Raw genomic sequence first — 21,606 nt, 5'->3', positions numbered from 1 at the left:
TTTACAGCCCTTTGACCTCTCTTGTTTTCAGACATATTCACACGCTATGGTCCAAAAAAACATAAAGGCAAACTTAAGATATGTGGATAATTTGTTTGCTTTTCTCATTTAGCCTATTTATTATCTATCTTAGTGCTGTCATGCGACTGTTGAATGAGACTTGTGAAGGACAGTCTAATTTCAACATATTATGCTGTGTCACCTTGGTCAATGATTGAAACTTAAACGAACTACACAGATATAGGATCTTAATTTGACCCAGTTTCCAATAAGAGGAAAATTATTCTGCAGCAAAAGGAAATATGAAACCTCAAATACAAAGTAAGTTTTAAATGCCTGCATTGAAAGAAAGCTCTACTGCAACAGGATAACCAAAAATGGTTGGTGTCTGCTTACTGAGGTTGTCTAAATCCAAGAATTTACAAAGAAAAAGAAAAATGTGTGTGTAAATAACAGTTTTATTTAGTAACAGTAGTATTAAGAAAATATTGCATTGATAAAGTTAATCTAGAATATTGCATTGATAAAGTTAAACATATCACACTAAATACTCTCTATGGTAGAAAATCATGATTTAGATGTCCATGCACCACAATCTTACAACATAGGTCAGTAAACAGCAGTTGTGCAACAAGACGGTCACAGTTTACACAACTAAAAATCAATGGAAGATCGAGTTCAAGTGTAATTTAACAGTAGGTGGCAGACTTGGGGAATAAGTGTTGATTGTGACGAAATCTACTCTAATCTACAGAATGAAAACACCCTAATCAATAAGCCATTACGTCATAAACTCTCTCCTTAAAGACACTGTGCATCATTTGTTACTTCATTTTTATATCGTCAATGCATTGTTTAATAAATCATTGAGTGCATCATTGAGTGCACATTTTAAGAAACAACCTCAACATGTACTTTTTACATAATTTATTTCCCTGAGCCTCATTTGGCTCTAAAAATGCTTAGTCTGATCTTGTGGGTGTCAGGAAAGAAAGGTCAAGATATTTTCAAACACAGCCTTGATTGGCTGATAGGATGGTTAATAGCCTTCATATGCTAATAACACCAGACTGTGATGACAAGGAGGCAAACATTCCATCCCAAAAAGAGTATTTCAACCTCATAGTGTGACATTGTCATCTGACAAACAGGAACACAAATGTTTTTCACTGCAAATCCTCTTTAACCGAGGCGTTAGACACAGACTAGCAAAGTTGCACAATGACCAGTAGAGGCCAGTAAAATGCAGTAACCTTCAACCAGCACTGTTCAAGATGAGACAGACATCTCCCGTGTCTGGACAAACAATGTCCGACATGACTTGCATAACGGCAGAAGAGAATGTAACAACAGACCGACCAACCACTGACTTTTCTGTCACCCCCTGCCCTGCCTAAACAAACAAACTTCCAATGGAAATTTCGCAAAGAGATGTAAAACATATCAGGACACAACAATGGACACATCTGGGTAGACGAGGTTCGTGATATGGGACGAACAAGGACATGAGCTGATGAAACTGGGTATGAACTACATGAGAGAGCAAATCAAAAAATCTAGAAGTATACTTGGCAACATTGTATAGCCATCACACCATAGACTAAATTACTTGGTTATTTCTTCTCAGCTCCTCAAGTCTATACATAATGTATGTACATACAGATGTAGGATCTCAATGTGAGCCACTTCCCTAAAACACCTTTTCTTGCAGCCACAGGAAAAGTGAGTTACATATACCAAAATGACACTTCATTAGTGAAAGGATTCATTTTCTGTAGGGGTAAAGTCAACTCTAAAACTGCGGGAAAATCAAGTGAAATCCCGATTAAAATGAAGATCCCACACCTGTACGTACTCTAATGCAGTCATAGTTTCACTGCATATTCACATTCATGGCATGCAGTGTATCACAAACCAGTGAGGTTAAAAGGTGAGACAGAGGGGAACTGTACATGGGGAACTGTACTGGACATGTTTTCTTGACGTGCCCAATCTGGATAGGTCTCCAAACTGAACATGGCACGGCCCCAAGTGTTTATGGCTAGAGAAACTGATAAAATGCCCAGAATGTTCATTACAAAGCCGGTTTTCACCTGTCAATAGAGAAACAAAACATATTTAAACAATCCGCCTCCACAAATAGAATAAGTGAAGTTAAAGAGCAGTCCGACAAAATGGTCATTCGGTCTGTTCACATAAGGATCTTACCATGTCCTTCACCAGGAGATGACCAGATGCAAAGGCAATGGAGTTAGGAGGGGTCGAGACTGGCAACATGAAGGCGAATGAACATCCTATTGTTGCCGGTATCATAAAGTAAAGAGGATTTACATTCACAAACATAGCCTGTCGACAAAAGACAGACAAGTACAGTTATTGCTTTGACAGAAAAACCTTTGTGCAGGCAAACACATGAGTAACAGAAAATACTAAAGAATGACTAAATCCACCACTCAGTCAGTCAGTGACTGAGCGACTGGCAATGATATGACAAATCCATAGCACATATGCTGTACTTAAATGTGATTAACCTGTTGTGGTAGGAGTGCAAAAGCCTTCTGCAATTGTAATTTCCACTTTGAAAAGTCTGAATGTTTGTCATAACAAATAAATGATCAATAACATTTCTCTCTCCATTAACTATAATCCACATAAGAATCCACACAATGCTGAGGCATTATTTGTAGTCTGTGTTAAACTGTCTCAACTGACAATATGGCATTTTCCGGAAGATCAGTAACTAGGTGCACATGTCATGGTGATACTACTGCGCAGATTGAACAATACCACAGGTCATTGAGACAGCCAGCCAAAGACAACTGGTTACTGATAACTTTAGTTAATGTCCAGCAGACATACAAATAAACCCAACAGCCACTACAACACACAGATCTGCTAACCCCATGACAAACACTCAGTAAGTCAATTGCTCTGGAAGATTAGTGTGAAAGGATCTATTTCCACATCGTAGATTCCACTGGTGATATCGTAGTCCACGAATTAGTAAACCAGTGTTGTCCAAGGCTTTGTTTTATCCTTCAAAATCATTGTCAGCCAGGCCGGTCTTTGCCAAACACACAGGGTGCTCAATCCTAAATAATGGAATCCCCTGCAATAAACCCAGAACGTTCGGTGCATGTCTTGGACAGCAGCTCACCAGTTCAGCGATGACAGGCAGGAATATGATAATGGTGGCGGTGTTGCTGGCGAACTCCGTGAAACACGCCACGAAAGCTGTGATGAACATGACGGCTACAGCAGGGGGCACCTGGGCAATAGGCTGAAGGTAGGATCCCAGCCAAGCCGCCAGTCCAGACTCCTATAGTACACCACCGAGGCAGAGCATCAACACGCAGCTGCTGCCTCAGAACTGACACAAGTAGGTCAAAACGTATAGAAATTGCCACACAACAGACACTGAAATGTAGTTTTAAACAAGTTCAAGTTCAGTACAGATGAATGGTTTTGCCCCATGGAAATCACACCAGGCATCATTGTCCTCTAGGTGTATTTGATGTTCAGTACAGATGAATGGTTTTGCCCCATGGAAATCACATCAGGCATCATTGTCCTCTAGGTGTATTTGATGCGTGTGTTTACCTCACACCCCTTGGCCATGGCAAAGCCTCCACCGAGTAACAGGATGATGTTCCACGGGACACATTCTTGTGCTTTCCTCCATGACAGGAGAGGAACATATGAAGTGTTTGATGCTGTGGAAAACATGCCAAGATATTAAATCAACCTTGCTCACTAGAGAAATCCAGGTCAACCACCAATGCATCTAAATAACATGCAAGTGTTGTTTTTATTAGAGATAATAAAGCCAGGTCTGGAGGCAGCGTTTGGAAAGAAGAGTTAACCTGGAAATACCAGTATGTATACCAGCAAAAGGGGCTGGTAACTTAAATGTATTGTTTGTAATATAGAACATTAAAGAGCTCAATGCTAAACATATAGAACCTATCATCTGGGAGAAAATATATGAGGATAGAAAAAAAAAGCTAGTTATACAAAAAAAGCTATTTTTGTAGAATAAAATGTTGTGACCTGAACATGGAGCGCACGGAATGCACACAGAGCCCAAAGAGGGGTGACGCATTTTTCAGAGATTAATAATAATCACACAAACAGAGGGGTTACAGTCTCACCTCACGACAGGACACTGCTCAGACTCAGTAATCTATGTCATTAACATTCCTCCGGTTACTTACCGGCTATTACAAAACAGCCAATATGGCTTCTGCACCTCAGAGTTTGACTGACGAAAACACTCTGAAACAACTCTGCCTCAGTAGTTGTCAGTGTTACTCTAACATGTCTGGTAAGCCGTGACTGAATAATGGTGAGATTGAGAAACTGTTTGAATTTTTTTTGTCACTCACTTATGTAAGTTGTCTTAGATAAGAGGACATACAGATATACAGTACTAAATTTAAACATAAATGCCAAAGTCCTTTTGTGTTTGTTATAAAAAGTATTTGTGACAAAAATATTTTTGTCACTTAACGTTTACAGGTGTTCAACCGAAAATCAAATATTAAATGAAAACAACCTGGGTGAAATAATATTGCAAAATGTGTATACTTATTTCATTTATTACGCAATGAAGCATCCCCCCCAAAAAATGACACTACCACCACATTTCAGATTTTCAACCAAAATCTGATGCTTAACATTTGATATGGGTTAAATACTGTGGAATGCATAGTTGGGTTTTTGCCAGACATAACAGGACTCATGTTGTCAAAAAGGTCAACTGAATTTGAAAAAAAACTTACCTGAAAGCAGACCTTTCAAAACTCTAGGAAGAATGTTTTGTGGAAAAATAAGTTAAAAGTGGAGCATTTTGGACAAGATGGGTCCTGTTATGTGTTGCGAAAACCCAACACTGTATTCCACAGTAATGACCACATATCAAAGGAAATATGAAAAAAATTGAGATAACTAAGAAGGGGAAATACACTTTTAAACAGCACTTTACTATATACAGCTGCTTCACTCTAAGCTTTTAATTTGAAAACATGAGGTGCTTCCTATATATCAAAGGAAATATGAAAAAAATAGAGATATCTAAGAAGGGGAAATACACTTTTAAACAGCACTTTACTATATACAGCTGCTTCACTCTAAGCTTTTGATTTAAAAACATGAGGTGCTTCCTACATATAAGTACATATGTATATATGTATAATGCAATATCTTTTAAAAAACTGACCTCTAGAATCAAACCACCAGCTAAGGGAGGGTTTTTGTGAGGGGAAGATGAAGAGGATTGACACAATGATCACTCCCGTGGTGGCGTCCGATACATACCTACAGGAAATGGAGTCATAGAACAGGAAGTAATGAGGCTGCAGATCTCCTCATGCCTCCAGCAGATTTAACAGACATCTCCTAGGTAACAGGCAGTGGATCATTTGGTTGTAGCAAGCTTAGTGTTCTTACCCTTTGTTGAAAAATTTGGACCATCCAGTTACAAATTTGGGATCTCTTGTGAACAAGAGAACTGCAAACAAAATGAAAAAGAATCCAATGGCTCCTTCAGCAAAACTACAATGAAAAATTGAAAATTGTTGTCATTACAGAGTTTGACATAAAAAAAGATCACCCTATTTTTCACTCGCCAATTTTGTGATATCGATATTCTGATTAAAGAATTTAGTAACTCCCAGCAGATTTGGGAAAGTTTATATTGAGATATGTGTCTTACAAAGTACATCTAATGAACTAGGAAGTGTGGACTGGAATCCTAACACCCTGAAGTAACACACTCTCTGCATTCTACCTCGACTGAGGCGTTGCTAGAGAGTGACAAGCCAAGGCATTCATATTCAATTACTAACCCTCCAAACGTGGAAAGTGCTGGCCAATTGCACTGCCTCACACAGGGCCCCTGGGCCAATCTGTGAGCATTATTTAAACCCCTGTCAGCTAACTGTGAAGAACTGACTTCATTCAGGGGCCCCCAGAATTCGATATTTTAACGGATACACGGTAGCGGCCTTGGACAGAGCCTCTAGAAGACTAACGTACAGTCCAGACATTTCACACTGATGGTAAATTAACATTCTAAAGCATGTTAACAATGCAGCCTTCCTGATCCGGAACTATCTACCCCAGGTGAGGTTGATGGTTTAAGATTAGAGCATGTTGTCTGTGACTTTAGGATGGGATTAATTCAAATCTGCCATAGCAATATTTCAACAGTGTCTTTAATTACCATATAAATTAATTGAACATGCGCTTTAAATTCTGAAAATAAAAAGCATCCTGTGGTTGTTTTTAAACAGTAACAAAGACCAGAATGTGAGTTAGTTGGGTCATTAAGAAAAGAAAACTTCATCAATACAGCAATGCAGATATGAGTGATTTAAGCTCTTAGTCTACAGATATGTTAGAGTCCTTACTTTATGGGGCCTAGTTTTCTGTAGTCATCCTCAATAACAGCCTGAGCTTTTCTCTCTGCTTGTGCTCTTTCGTCCTGTTTCCTCACACACAACCTGAACACAGCAAACTTTGTGAAAATCCGACTGGAAACGTGGTCATTTGTGCTCCCATGTAATTACTTAAACAACGTGTTGTACTTAAACATTATTTCAACACCATACCGTGTATTCAGGCCGCCATAGAGGAAAGAAATCCACAGCCATGACAAAATGAGGAACAGCACCATTAGAGGAAATGAGAATGCAAACCAAGAGCCAAAATTTATCAGGTCGCACTCTGGAAAGTAACTGAAACAAAAAGAAGCAACTGTCAAAAAAGGTACAATTAATATGAAGAAATTACTGTGTTATGGCCTAAAACATTGCATGTGTTTGAAACAAAGCAATGCCCATTGGCCAGTTAGATCTTCTAAGTTTGGCAGGTTGGAGTCACGTGACCAATGAATTAATGAAATATCTATTGATTATTTAGGATTAAAACTTGTGAATTCCTCATAAAATTTGTTAAACTATCATTCCCCATCAGAACCCAAGATATACTTTGACAGACCAAGATTAAGCCAATTCTAAAGGAACTGACCCCTGTTCAAAAGTCTGCATACCCTTAGTTCTTAATACTGTGTATTGCCCCCTTTAGCATCAATGACAGTGAGCAGTCTTTAGTAATAGTTGTCTATGAGGCTCCGAATTCTTGCAGGTGGTATGGTTGCCCATTCGTCTTGGCAAAATGCCTACAGGTCATGCAAGGTCTTTGGTCGTCTTGCATAAACCGCATGTTTGAGATCTCCACAGAGTGGCTCGATGATATAAGGTCAGGAGACTGATGGTCACTCCAGAACCTTCAACTTTTTCTGCTGTAACAACTGGATGGTCAATTTGGACTTGTGCTTAGGGTCATTGTCGTGCTAGAAAGTCCAAGAGCATCCCATGCGCAGCTTTTGTGCAGAAGAATGCAAATTGTCTGCCAGTATTTTCTGATAACATGCTGCATTCACCTTTAGAGCTCACACACCCCCAAAACATCAGTGAGCCACCAACATGCTTCACAGTGGAGATGGTATTATGTTCACTATAGGCCTTGTTGACCCCTCATAAAATTTTGGTCTCGTCACTCCAAGTTACAGTGACCCAGAAGCTTTGAGGCGTGTCAAGGTGTTGTCTGGGCATATTATAACCTGACTTTTTTGTGGAATTGCTGCAGTAAAGGCTTCTTTCTGGGAACTCGACCATGCAGCTAATTATTGCAGCTATAAGTATTGTCGTATTGTGCTCCTTGAAACAACACCGTCTTTTTCCAGAGCAGCCTGTATTTCTCCTGAGGTTACCTGTGGGTTTTTCTTTGTATCCCAAACAATTCTTCTATCAGTTTTGGCTGAAATCTTTCTTGGTCTACCTGACCTTGGCTGGGTTTTAAGAGACACAGAATTTTCCACTTCTTAATAAGTGATTGAATTGTACTGACTGGCATTTACAAGGCTTTGGGTATCTTTTTTTAATCCTTTTCCATCTTTATAAAGTTCCATTACCCTGTTACGCAGGTCTTTTGACAGTTCTTTTCTGCTCTCCATGGCTCTGTCTCTAACCTGCTCAGTGCATCCACGTGAGAGCTATCAAACTCATTGACTTTTTACACACAGACACTAATTGCAATTTAAAAAGCCACAGGTGTGGGAAATTCACCTTTACTTGCCATTTTCACCTGTGTGTGTCATCCTGTGTGTTTGTTTTTGTTTGTCAACCTGCCTCTTGAGGATTAACCACAAGTTCTCAATGGGATTTAGGTCTGGGGAGTTTCCAGGCCGTGGACCTAAAATGTCCATGTTTTGTTCCCTGAGCCACTTACAGTAGTTATCACTTTTGCCTTATGGCAAGGTGCTCCATTATGAAAAGGCATTGTTCATCACCAAACTGTTCTTGTATGATTGTGAGAAGTTGCTCTCGGAGGATGATTCTTTATTCACGGCTGTGTTCTTAGGCAAAATTGTGAGTGAGCCCACTCCCTTGGCCGAGAAGCAACCCCACACATGAATGGTCTCAGGATGCTTTACTGTTGGCATGACACAGGACTGATGGTAGCGCTCCCCTTGTCTTCTCCGGACAAGCTATTTTCCGGATGCCCCAAACAATCGGAAAAGGGGATTCATCACAGAAAATGACTTTACCCCGGTCCTCAGCAGTCCAATCCCTGTACCTTTTGCAGAATATCAGTCTGTCCCTGATGTTTTTCCCGGGAGAGAAGTGGCTTCTTTGCTGCCCTTCTTGACACCAGGCCATCCGCCAAAAGTCTTCGCCCCCCTGTGTGTGCAGATGCACTCACACCTGCCTGGTGCCATTCCTGAGCTCTGCACTGGTGGTGCCCCGATCCCACAGCTGAATCAACTTTAGGAGACGGTCCTGGCACTTGCTGGACTTTCTTGGGCGTCCTGAAACCTTCTTCTTGGGCGTCCTGAAGCCTTCTTTTTTGGGATTAAGTTCATTTTCATGGCAAAGTGGGACTTTGCAATTAATTGCAATTCATCTGATCACTCTTCAGAACATTCTGGAGTATATACAAATTGCCATCATAAAAACTGAGGCAGCAGACTTTGTGAAAATTAATATTTGTGTCATTCTCAAAAGTTTTGGCCACGACTGTATGTGTTTTCTTACCTAGAGTCCTCTCTTATGTGATCATTACAATGAACTCATGTCAATGTGTTACATACAGTGGGGTCCAACATTAATGATAAAATTGATAAATTGGCTGTATAAAATATACTTTTTTAAAATTGTATATATATATATATTTATATTTATATTCAATGCAAATTTTGGGGGGAAATAGATATGTTTACAATACTACGATTGCTGGGATAAAGATAGTTTATTCAACAAGTTTAACAAAAAAGCCCTTTTGAAAACAGTTATAAATACCTTTATAAATATATCTTTCTGAGTTAATATACTGCCCTCTTTAATTAAAACCAAAGAAAGGTTTCAAGTCTGGAGACTGCGATGGCCATAGAAAAAATATGTCTTATTATGTGTGCTTGGGGTTCATTTCTGCCTTGTGGACAAGTGGCCATCTGGCAAGAGCTTCCTGTCAGATGCCCATCTCAGTCTTTGGTCTTGAAACCCAACCAATGATTGTGCTAAAATGTCTTGGTACTTGTTAAAAGTCAATTATACGATTGATCTTAACAACAGCCAAGACCTGTCTATGCAAAACAGACCCTGTAACTTCAAAGATCCACCACAATATTTTACAGTGGGTCTTTCCTTTCCTGAGAATCAAGTATTTTTCTTGCTCTCCTAAGAATCCTCAAAAAAAGTATTAAAAAAACAACATATTTAAATTAAAAGGCATCTACTTAGAAATGTTGTCTTGGAAAAATGGGGGTTTGATGAAAATCATTTTTGGTAGAACCTTATCCCTCCTCCTTTTTGAAAGTGCAGTAGGAGATACAGTAGAGAAAGTATTAGGAGAAGCAGTAGGAGAAGGAGAAATCTGTCAAGTCTTCAACTTGGGCACCTTTTAAGCTGGCCGATGAGAATGAGGTTTGGTGCTGTGCCTGTCAGGGTGGCAGTCCCTCCGATACTAGCAGCGTATGGGATACAGATCATGAAGCCCTTCCACACCTTCATCTGGTACTCTGACTCTGTCCGGATCTCCTCTGTAGTCCTCCTATTAGACCACTCCATCCCATCAGGTCTGTAGGTATTGAGAAATGTAAACAAACAGAAATGTAAAATGGTAATCTGTTATAATCTATATAGAGGTATAAATTATAACTGATTATATTCTGTAAATAGCTACACACTATAACCATGAATCAATCCTATTTTAAGATCAATTGCCAAGTCTGTTAGTGCTTGCATTCTTACCCGTCTATAGACAACATCTGTTTTTCGGAAGAGAGTGCATGCAGCTTAATTTGTGGTAGACCTGATGTAGAAGATAACATGTTATGTTTTTACAACAGCAGTTGTCACAAAGTGCTTTTACAGAGACACCCGGCCTTAAACAATTCTCTACATTGTTTATTTTGAAGAGAGAAATATACACTTTTCTAAAAGTTTAACTGCACACAGAGAATAAACATGTTTCCGATGTAACGCTACAATATCTACTGCATGTATTAATGAGACAAGTTACAGCAGAGATATTTAACAATTAACTTGAAGTCAGAGTTCCAGTTTGGTTGTTTGCAGACACTCTGACTTGAAGGGGCTACTTCAATCAATCAATTACCATTTGAATTTTGAATGACCTGACATATTATCTACCCAAGCCAATGTGAAGTAAGAGGTTGTTGTACAAAGTTCACACCCTGAGTTATATATTACATTTTTAATGCGGAAACATCACTCTTAGCTAGACTGCTCAAAACTATTAAGGGAACATGTAATCATCACAGTGTAACACCAAGTCCATTATGCTTCAGGGATATCAATCCGTCCACTGAGGAAGCATAAGCGATTGTGAATCAATGTCACCTGTTTTGATGCAAATGAAAGTGACAACAAGTGCACTGAAGAGGCCACAGCAAGAGAACCCCCAAAAATGGTTTTGCGGGTGGTGGCCGCAGACAATTGCTCTCTCCTTTTCCATCCTGACTGATTCTTCTCTAGTTTTGTGTTTTGCTAGTGTCCTTGTCACTACTGGTAGCATGAGGCAGTACCTGCAGCCCATTCAGGTTGCACAGGTAGTTCAGCTCCTCCAGGATGGCACATCCATACGTGCCGTCGCAAGGTTTGCTGTGTCTCCCAGTACAGTCTCAAGAGCATGGAGGAGATACCAGGAGACACGCCGTTACACGAGGAGAGCAGGACAGTGCTTTAGATGGGCATCAACCCAGCAGCAGGACTGGTAACTGCTCCTTTGTGCAAGGAGGAACCGGAGGAGCATCGCCAGAGCCCTACAACATGACCTCCAGCGGGCTGCTGGTGTGCATTTATCTGACCAAACTGTCAGAAACAGACTCCATGAGGGTGGCACGAGGGCCCCATGTCCTTTAGTGGGACCTGTGCTCACAGCACAGCACCGTGCAGCTCGACTAGCATTCGCCAGAGAACACCAGAATTGGCAGGTCCACCACTGGCGCCCCGTTCTCTTCACAGATGACAGCTGGTTCACACTGAGCACGTGTGACAGACGTGAACTAGTCTGGAGATGCTGAGGTGAACGGTATGCTGCCTGCAACATCATCCAGGTTTGGCAGTGGTTTGGCGGTGGGTCTGTGATGGTTGGGGGAGGCATGTCCTTGGAGGGATGAAGTCCACGTTCTAGCCAACGGTACAATGACAGCTGTTTGGTACCGGGGTGAAATCCTCAGACCCATCGTCAGACCTTATAGACCTTGCAGTGGGCCCTGGGTTCCTCCTGGTGCAGGACAATGCCTGGCCTCATGTGGCCAGAGTGTGTAGGCAGCTCCTGGATGAGGAAGGCATTGATGCCATTGACTGGCCCTCACCTGAATCCCCAGACCTGAATCCAATTGAGAACCACTGGTACATTATGTATTGGTGCATCTGCTGCCGCAATGTGGTGCCACAGACCATTCAGGAGCTCAATGATGCCCTGATCCAGTTTTGGGAGTTCCCCCAGGACACCATCTGCTGTCTCATCAGGAGCATGCCCAGACGTTGTCAGGAGTGCATACAGGCATGTGGGGGCCATACACACTACTGAGTCACATTATGAGTTGCCGTGATGAAATTCACAAGTTGGAACAGCCTGTGATTTCAATTGTTTACTTTGATTATCGGTGTGAGTTTGAATCCAGCCCTCAATCGGTTGGTGATTTTGGTTTCCACTGACCGTGGTTATGTCATTTTGTTCTCAACGAATTACACAATGTACAGTAAAGATTTTGAACTTTAATATATTTTGATCATCGAGACCCGATGAGTGATTTCAGTGCTCTCTTAATTTTTGAGCAGTCTATAATAAAAAATATACAGTACTGTCCAAAAGTCAAACTAAAACCATTTATTTGCATAGTGAGTGTTAATTTGTAAAATAATAACTATATATATATACATACATATATATATATATATATATATATATATATATATATATATATATATATATATATATATATATATATATATATATATATATATATATTTATACATACAGCAAAAAAAAAATGTATATACATATCTTCCTTTAGTTCAACTTCCAGGTGCCTAAGAATTTTGCACAGTAGTGTACATACAGTTTGGAGTCTAAAAAACGTCACAAATATAACTGTTGAGTAACTTTAATATTATACTCTGGGCTACATTTATCACAATCCATCACAAGCACTGTATATGTAAATAAATGAATCTACCATTACCACTATCAGCCTGCATCCTCTTTTGCCCCTAAAACTGCTACAATGCCTTAAACCCATAGACTATTAATCATAATAACATGCCATAGCAAAAGTCTCCGATCAGTCCTGCTAATGAGCAAAATAGATTACAATTATGAAGACTTATGAAGCTCAACTTAGCTAACATTCCCAGGCCTACTGTAACTAAAGTCCCATGCTTGTCATAAAAGCAATCCGATCATGCTGTCCCCCCAAAAAAAGTGCTGAAATGGTCATCTATCACACAAGGAAATTGCTGTTGAGTTGGCTGCCTCTGAAAAAAGCCTGTCACAAGGACTTGCTAGAGCAAGATGACTGCAAGGCAATCATATTCGATTACTAAACCCCCCCAAACTAGGACTGTTCAGATTTAAAAAAAAATAATGATCAGTAACTTTAAGTTTTGAACCATTTCTCTGTCAGTCTGGTTGCTTGCCTGTCTGTCTTTCCTCCCATCTACAAGTACCTACCTTTGAACTACAACCACTTACTACCATCAATACCTACAGTCACTACCACTACTATACTGTAACTTATACCATATATGTAACTTATAAACCATAAAAATATCAGTTCTGTAAATGTTTTTTCTAGTTAAACATTATAGTTTTGTATTTTTTCACCAGATGGGACCGTTGGGGAAACCCTACACCACTCCTCACCTTCTGTCTCATCTTTCAGCTTACAATTCTCCTTCAGAGTGGCCAGGTCTCCAAAGAGGCTCTCCAGGATGGCGTTAGCTATAGGAAGCATCATGGCTGTTGTTGCTGTGTTGCTGAGCCACATGGACAGAAATGCAGAGGTGATCATCATTCCCAAAATTAACCTACAGTGGGCAGGGATACATGGGATTTGGCAAATGAATACAATGCTAATCAATAACTGTTTTGGAAAGTTGTATTTTTGATGTATATTTTTCTACATGAACAGAACCCATTTAATAGTTGAAAATGTTGCATCATGATTTCTTTCTTATTGGTGTTTACTGTAGACTTTTACCAGGCTGGTTTGACTCCAACAATTTTAAGAACTTTCAGAGCTATTCTGCGGTGTAGACCCCATTCTTCGATAGCTGATGCCATCACAAGACCACTGAGAAAAAGAAAATTGGTATCGAGGAAATACTGGGGGCAGACGATTTTTGATTGAAGGATTCCCATTGTTGGAAAGAGGCAAACAGGTAGCATGGCGGTGACAGCTAAGGGAAGGGCCTCCGTGCACCAGAACACAGCCATCAGTAGCACCACATACAGACATTTCCCCTCCTGAAAATCACGACAGAAATGCATTGGAAAAGATTCAGAATGCACAAAGCAATAGATTATGTGTGTAATTGTAAATAAATAAGCTTCTGAAGACTTAGGCACAGCAAAGCAAAGATACCTAGCCAGATCTCATAGACGTGCTACCAGCCCATTTCCAAAAAAGTTTGGACGCTGTGTAAAATGCAAATGTTGAAAATGAGAAATGTTATTGTTTTTTGGGAAAAATACATGCCCATTTTGAATTTGATGCTGGCAACATTTGATATGTTGTCTTTGTACCATTTTCTATTGAATATTGGGTTTAAATGATTTGCACATCATTGCATTCTGTTTTTATTTACATTTTAAGCAGCGTCCCAACGTTTTTGACCATATACCTCAAAACCATATGGTTCCTTGCAGTTGTAAGCTGGTTCAGTGTACTAGAAGTCTATCATGCTTGTGGTATACAGTCTGATACCAAAGCTTTCAGCCAATCGGCATTCAGGACCCAACTACTCTGTTTATAATGTAGTATTTACTACAACATGTGTTTTTAAAGATAGTACTGCAGTTTTCTACAGTAGTTACAGTTTACTGTATTTTTACAACTACAAGTTTACACTATTACATTATATATACTAGACACTAGACATAGTGTTCTAACTCATGGGTGTCACATCTTGGAATATGTGGGATAATAATGGGTGGAAGATGTATACATTTAAAATGTGCATATCAATACCTTGTGTAGTATAACATTCTGCTGTATAGTAGAATGTTCTACTAAACGAGCTAAGTCTTATTTGAAAAGATTTTGGGTTAAAGGTAAATGTCTTCGGGTATGAAGGTAGGTGTCGATATTATTCTGCTCCTTTCTCAATACTGCATCATGGCTTTCATTAGGCCAATAGGTAACGACAATGTAATGTGACTAAGCATTTTGTATCAGGTACAAAATAAACCTTGAGTTAGCTTGATGGGTGATCTTCCAATACTTACCTTTTCCGGTAAACCAAAAAGTAAAGGAAGAAAAATAAGTGGAGTGAGGAAAATAATAAGTTGTTTCTTGACGCACCAAAGTTTCTTCGCAAATGTTGATATTGTTTCCATGTCCATGTCGTATAGGCCTATTCCTCGGTAAAACAGCACAAAAGCTGTGCGATGCTTGAATGTAAGACGGACCCTATGTGTTTTATCACTTTGACTGTTGTGTTTGCACTCTTGGAGAAGATTAACTATTGGTTTACAAGTTAACTCCTGACGCGTTTTTCAAGTGATTTGAATGGGCGCACGTTGAGCCATTTGAAAGGTGCAAATGTTTTATTAAAGAAAAAACGTATGCCTATAATTTCAATAGTTTGGTCTTTCTGGTGCTTGACTGCAGCGAAACAGATCCCAGGTCAACATTCATCAAAAACGGAGCGTCATCATGGGAACATTAGGTTGTGTGTTACGTGTTTACACACGTTAGTGATGTAAACATGGTTATACAGGTTATACAGGCAACGAGAAAATTATTATGTAGCACCCTCTATAACTGTATTAAACAAGGGTACCTACTCTTCAGCCGCATTTGCATGAGAGCATAACCTTCTTAATAAAAGGTGAATAGTTTAGCAAGGGGGCCCATTTAAACCACTTGCCTATGGTAATGTACTACAGTATATACTGTACATATATACTTACTCATAATATAATAATCTGCCAGGTGGGGAGAGTTCGTAGTGTTTCTGTCAACCCGCAAGACAGATTTTAATTGGCTACACACTAATAATATACAAACCTTACACCACACAGACAAGGGTAAAATGGCTGGATATTTACTATTTACTGTCAGCTGTTATGTGGGCAGATGTAAATTATCAGAATGTTGCATTGTTCAGATAGTTGCTTGGAGTTTGTGGTGGGTGTCTGAAACGTCTGACATTTCTTTTTGCCATTTTACTCTCAAAATTGTTCAGTGATCTACTCATACCCCTATAGTTATAAAACTATAAAAAACTTCCCAGGCCAGAAAAGGTCTGTGCAGTGCTCGCCCAGGTGAGAGCCAACCCATTACTGCTCTTGATCACAGGAATATGTGATGAAGATGTGCCCTCTAGTGTTAGAACATGCATAGTGCAAATTATACTGTGACATTTAGGGGGTCTTTTATATAAACTGTAAGATGGAACTAACAGTAAACACATTTGCACAGTAAATGTCTATTGACCGTCAAAACAGTAGAAATATTTGAATGTGGCATAAAAACAACCAGTCAATGTTTTCATCTGATTGATAAAAGAATATACAAAAGGTAGTATATACACAAATCCAAAAGTAAGTACAGTAAATATTTAATACAGTATGTAATTCCAGCATTTTGGAAAGAACCAACTTCTTGCTGGAAGAGAACAAAATGCTTATTGCCAAACTTTCAAACTGTGATCGTGTTCATGAACAGTTGGTTCTTTTAAAATGGTGACTCCCTCTCAATTCGTCTGGCGAACATCTGAATGGGAATGGCTTATACTGGTGACAATGCATTCTGAGGTGAGCTCAATTGCCTGTTGCATATTAATGAAAAGACTGGTCCAGTATTACAAACAGGTTAAGCCAAAATTCACAATATCTGTGGATATTATAAAACTCCTCCACATCGAGAGGGGTCAGCTGAGGTGGCTTGGGCATCTTTTTCGGATGCCTCCGGAACGCCTTCCTGGGAAGGTGTTCTGGTCCCGTCCCACCGGGAGGAGACCCCGGGGAAGACCTAGGACACGCTGGAGGGACTATGTCTCCCGGCTGGCCTGGGAACGCCTCGGTGTCCCCCCGGAAGAGCTAGAGGAAGTGTCTGGGGAGAGGGAAGTCTGGGCATCCCTGCTTAGACTGCTGCCCCCACGACCCGGCCCCGGATAAGCGGAAGAAGATGGTATGGTATGGTATTATAAAACTCCCCATCCCTTCTTGTCCACACAGTTTCTCCTCAGTGTGAACTGTACCCAGTATAAGCTACACCCACTAAGACGTTAGCCCGGGCGAAATGCTGTGTTTTTAGGGAGTCCTCTGGCTGCAAGTGCTGCTGTTCTTGTTACCTGAGGTGTTTCCCCCCGATCCTCCTTTAACCCACTTCAGGTGAATAAGGTGCAGACACGTGCAGAAAATGTAGACCTTTACAAATCAGCTGGGCTCGATGATTTGGACTAAATTTTCTGAAGCTGTCTGCCTCTATTGTCATTGTCGCTATATTTCCTTCCAGAAATTCTGCAGGATTAGAAAGCCGTCATTCCACTTCTCAAAGGGGGCGGCAAGCGAGGCCTGAACTGTTGTACTGTAGGACTGTGTTCATCTTGCCCTGCCTGTCTAACGTTATGAATGCCTGGTAAACAGCCCTGCCGTTCCAGTCCCATGCTTTTCTCTCTGGGATGCCAATGGACTACTGGTGCTACAGTGAGTAAAATGACCTCATCTCCATCTGCCCAGACAACTGTTGGTAATGTGCAGCAGTTTTACTGTTTTGACTAAAGCTTGTGTTTCTGTGAAGCTTCTCATCCTGATTGAAAGACTCTGCAAACTAGGCTTTTCAGTAGCCTGATTACCCCAGTCTGAAAAAATTATATTTGACCGTGGATAGTGTCTCATATCCCAGTGTCTGGATTTTAAATGTCTGCTTGTGTGCAAGCTACTGATGGTTTGATTCTTGGGTGACTTGCTGGTAACTCCCTCATCCTCCTTTACCACCCCACAGCACAGTTCCGCAACTAGGCACCATGCACCCACGCTGCCAGGTATACCCTTGTAAAAATTACTATCCTTGGAATCCTGGACTATGGCAATGTAATTTACAAGCTTGCCACAAAAGAGCTCCTTGATAAATGGGTTGTAATCTACCACACTGCCATCTGCTCTGTCACCAGCATCACCTTCAACCCCATCACTGTTAACTGTTATATTCTGGCCAACAGACCATTGCTAAATTAGTGACTGTAGGCTCAGTGATAAAAAAAAAGAAATTCAAGTCTCTCTCAGACTTGCTTAATTATGTTTTAACATCTGATATTCCAATACTAAACTGCACTCTGATAGATGTCTCACAGTGGTCCCTTCAAAATCCTACATATCCTTTGGCCTATATTCACTTCAGTTTCCTATCTCAAATGAATGGAAAAAATTGCAAAAGACATCTCTTCCAGTCGAAAAACAAAATAACCAAGCTACTATCTGATCAATTCACCTGAAGAGCAGCAAATCTATCAGAATGTGTCTCGCTGTAAATAATGTTATTTGATGATTTTTCAATTCTCATGTATGTAGTACTTATTTGTACTGGTATTTTTGCTTTATTTGTTTGATACTGTGTATTGTTATGACTTCTTGCAATTGTATGCCTTTTGCCAAGTCGTCAATTATTAAATAATGGTTTAACAAAATGAATGAATATTAATTGACATTTGATAATCTTTAATTTGTCCTCCTTGTTTAACAGTCTTATAACCAGCAGTTAGAAGCTACACGGCCCTGACTGTTACAGAGGCACTGGCACTGCAAACCAGACAGGAGTATAGAGAATTGTTGTGACTTGGGTGGCAGGCCTCATTGATGATGTAAGGGTCAGATGACATCCAATGTTATTCAAATGCTGGAATTAAATGGCTAGATGTATAATTCAGCTTGGTATTGTCAAAATCAGACTAGTGGTGTCTGAGATATTGTGTGTGACTTACCTAAGTACTAACAAACAAACAGAAAGATCCGATGTGCCTCCTTCAGATTTCATGTTTGGGGACAATGACAAGATGCAAAAGGAAACAGTTTGACAGTCATGCCGCTGAATATTGGCATCTCCAGCTTGGCTGCGCATCAGCTGTCTTCTCATGTCATTTTTAAAAAGATCACTCCAACCAAAACAAAACATCCACGCCAGTGGTGTAATGCTACCTTGGATGAAATGCTAACAGACAGTACCTGAGGTAAGAAAAGGTTAGACCCATTGTTACGATTATATGTTCTGACAACTTCCATAGAGAAAATAAGGACATAGGTCCCAGGTTATAGCTACTAGCTACTGTAAGAACTAAATTCTAAATGCTTTTTTTGTGTGTAACCCAACCTCTGTTCATTTGAAATAATGTTGTGCTAGTGCTGCTTTTGAAAAAAATTATTCTGCTCTTTATTTTACATGCACCATAGGTCTTGTCAGTTGAATTAACTGTAAGTTTCTCAATTGGTCGGGTTATGTTTACTTTCAAGGAGGCAGTCACATAGAATTAATATAATCGATTATGTATTATCAGGTGAAGTGAAAATTGTGTAACGTCAAACAGTTTCAAACCCATGAATGTGTATGTGTGTATTTGTGTGCGTGTGTGTGCTTACATAAATGTGTGTGTGTGTGTGTGTGTGTACGTACATGTGCAAATTCTCATGTTCAAGGCTATGTATGTGTATGTATGCTTATTGAATTGGACCTGGGGGTTGACAGTGTGTTCAGGACTCGGGAGGAAACAGACCACCACAGTTCTCTCTAGCTGTGATCTGAGAGTAGTGTGTAATCCAAATCCCCACCTGATGAACAACACTAGATATCTGCTGCTGCCAGACCTCTGGCTCAATGAGACCTCTGTGGAGTCTCCAGCCAGGGAGGATCAGCGTGGCAATCGGACTGGTATCAAGCCTGTTCTGTGTAAGCCGGTTCATATCCGGGCGGAGGTGTTTCTGACCCTGGGGATTGTCAGCCTTCTGGAGAACATCCTGGTGATCTCGGCGGTGGTGAAGAACAAGAACCTCCATTCACCCATGTACTTCTTCCTGTGCAGCCTCGCTGCCGCGGACATGCTGGTGAGCGTCTCCAACTCGCTGGAGACGGCGGTTATCGCTGCCCTGAGCAGCCGGCTGATAGTGGCGGACGACCACTTCGTTTGGCTCATGGACAACTTCTTCGACTCGATGATCTGCATCTCCCTCGTGGCCTCCATCTGTAACCTTCTAGCCATCTCCGTTGACCGCTACGTGACCATCTTCTACGCCCTGAGATACCACAGCATCGTCACGATGAGGCGGGCTCTCCTGGCTATAGCGGGCATCTGGTTGGCGTGCGTGGTCTGCGGCGTAGTCTTCATCGTCTACTCGGAGAGCAAGACGGTCGTCGTGTGTCTGGTCGTCATGTTCTTCACCATGCTGGTGCTCATGGCCACCCTGTACGTGCACATGTTCCTGCTGGCGAGGCTACACGTCAAGCGCATCGCTGCCCTGCCGGCGGAGGGTGCTGTGCCCCGGAGGACCTGCATGAAGGGCGCGGTCACCGTCACCATCCTCCTGGGGGTGTTTGTCTGCTGCTGGGCGCCGTTCTTCCTCCACCTCATCCTCCTCATCGCCTGTCCCAGGAACCCGCTCTGCGTCTGCTACATGTCCCACTTCACCACCTATCTGGTGCTGATCATGTGTAACTCGGTCATAGACCCCGTCATCTATGCCTTCCGCAGTCTTGAGATGCGCAAAACCTTCAAGGAAATCCTCTGTGGCTTTAATTCCACGTGGAGTGTTTTCCACTGTAAATAGTGAAGTGTTGTAGTTGTCGGTCATAAAAAAAATGAAAACACTGAAAATGCTTTAAGCTTTAGTTTAATATTTAATTAAATCTGAATATGGATTTTTTTTATGTGGCCACTGTGTCTATTGACTTTGTTGTAACATGCAGGTTTGGCTTAGTAGCTTTGTTTTTGGGCTGATGTTTACCCTCTATCAAGTGTATGGGAAAATGTGAATAGCGAACAGTAAAAAGTGAACGATTAAACTCTGTGCGACTTGATTTATGAATTATAAACATTATTGCTTTCACTTTGACTGCAAGTAAGACATGTTGGCAGTACGTTAATTAATTAGGATTGATATATTATGTTCAAAAAAAGTAATAGGTTGACTTAAATCAATTAGCCTTCTACCAGGCTGTGTCAAATCAGAGATCCTGAATCACATTGGCTGTGAATGAGTTAGAAGAAAGGGATACATGAAATGACAACATACGTGTGGGCGTGTGTGGGTGTGTGTGTGGGTGGGTGGAAAACTTGACATTATTTGGTTCTGATGGAAAGAGATTTCAAATGGATTATTATGTGACTGTTGTTCACTTTTCACATACAAAAATCAAGGAGCAACAAAGAATAGACATAAAAAAAAGGGTACATACACCACAAAACAACCAACAACATGTTTCCCAAAAGAATCCTGTGGTTGGTGGGGTTGTTTTCTACATTGAAGTTAATTGCGCTTCATGTATCTTACCGGCACTTTTTCCACAAAAGAAACCCCTGCTAACTTAGTTGATGTATTAAGTAGAAGTGAGAAACGGAAATTTTCATATGACCTCTCACATTCTCAGCTTGTGGTGGGCCATGATTCACCATGTCTGAACACTCTAAAACACCTACATTTTGTGTCACATATCACATCATTTAATAACAATGAAGAGATAAGTAAAAAATTATTTTTCGTAAATATAATATAAATAATAAATATATACATATACTTAAATATACACATATAAAACTCTCTCTCTCTCTCTCTCTCTCTCTCTCTCTCTCTCTCTCTCTC

At 40.5% G+C, this 21,606-nt stretch overlaps 2 protein-coding genes across 3 annotated transcripts; one reads left to right on the top strand and one right to left on the bottom strand.

Annotated features, from left to right (window-relative positions):
- Positions 1-440: 440 nt before the first annotated feature.
- On the bottom strand, positions 441-15,233 carry slc13a3 (solute carrier family 13 member 3). Of its 2 annotated transcripts, none has more exons than XM_010890593.4 (13): positions 15,040-15,233; positions 13,793-14,058; positions 13,456-13,568; positions 10,314-10,374; positions 9,961-10,140; positions 6,612-6,737; positions 6,411-6,503; positions 5,449-5,553; positions 5,219-5,316; positions 3,601-3,713; positions 3,158-3,319; positions 2,209-2,346; positions 441-2,093 (listed from the first exon to the last, which is right to left on the bottom strand). In XM_010890593.4, exons 1-13 carry the CDS (start codon positions 15,154-15,156, stop codon positions 1,908-1,910), a joined length of 1,758 nt encoding a protein of 585 aa, XP_010888895.1. In that variant the 5' UTR covers positions 15,157-15,233; the 3' UTR covers positions 441-1,907. The 2 variants fall into 2 exon arrangements, with proteins under 2 accessions (XP_010888895.1, XP_010888894.1); XM_010890592.4 differs by having other exon boundaries at positions 13,456-13,619; positions 15,040-15,232.
- A 4,351-nt stretch (positions 15,234-19,584) lies between these two features.
- Positions 19,585-20,587, top strand: mc3r (melanocortin 3 receptor). The gene has a single exon (XM_010890744.3). It carries the CDS (start codon positions 19,585-19,587, stop codon positions 20,572-20,574), a length of 990 nt encoding a protein of 329 aa, XP_010889046.3. The 3' UTR covers positions 20,575-20,587.
- The last annotated feature ends 1,019 nt before the right edge of the window (positions 20,588-21,606 follow it).

Source organism: Esox lucius, chromosome 12, assembly GCF_011004845.1.
Source record: "Esox lucius isolate fEsoLuc1 chromosome 12, fEsoLuc1.pri, whole genome shotgun sequence".
In the NCBI taxonomy this organism is placed as follows: domain Eukaryota; kingdom Metazoa; phylum Chordata; class Actinopteri; order Esociformes; family Esocidae; genus Esox; species Esox lucius.
This window is presented reverse-complemented; position numbering and strand designations above follow the sequence as displayed.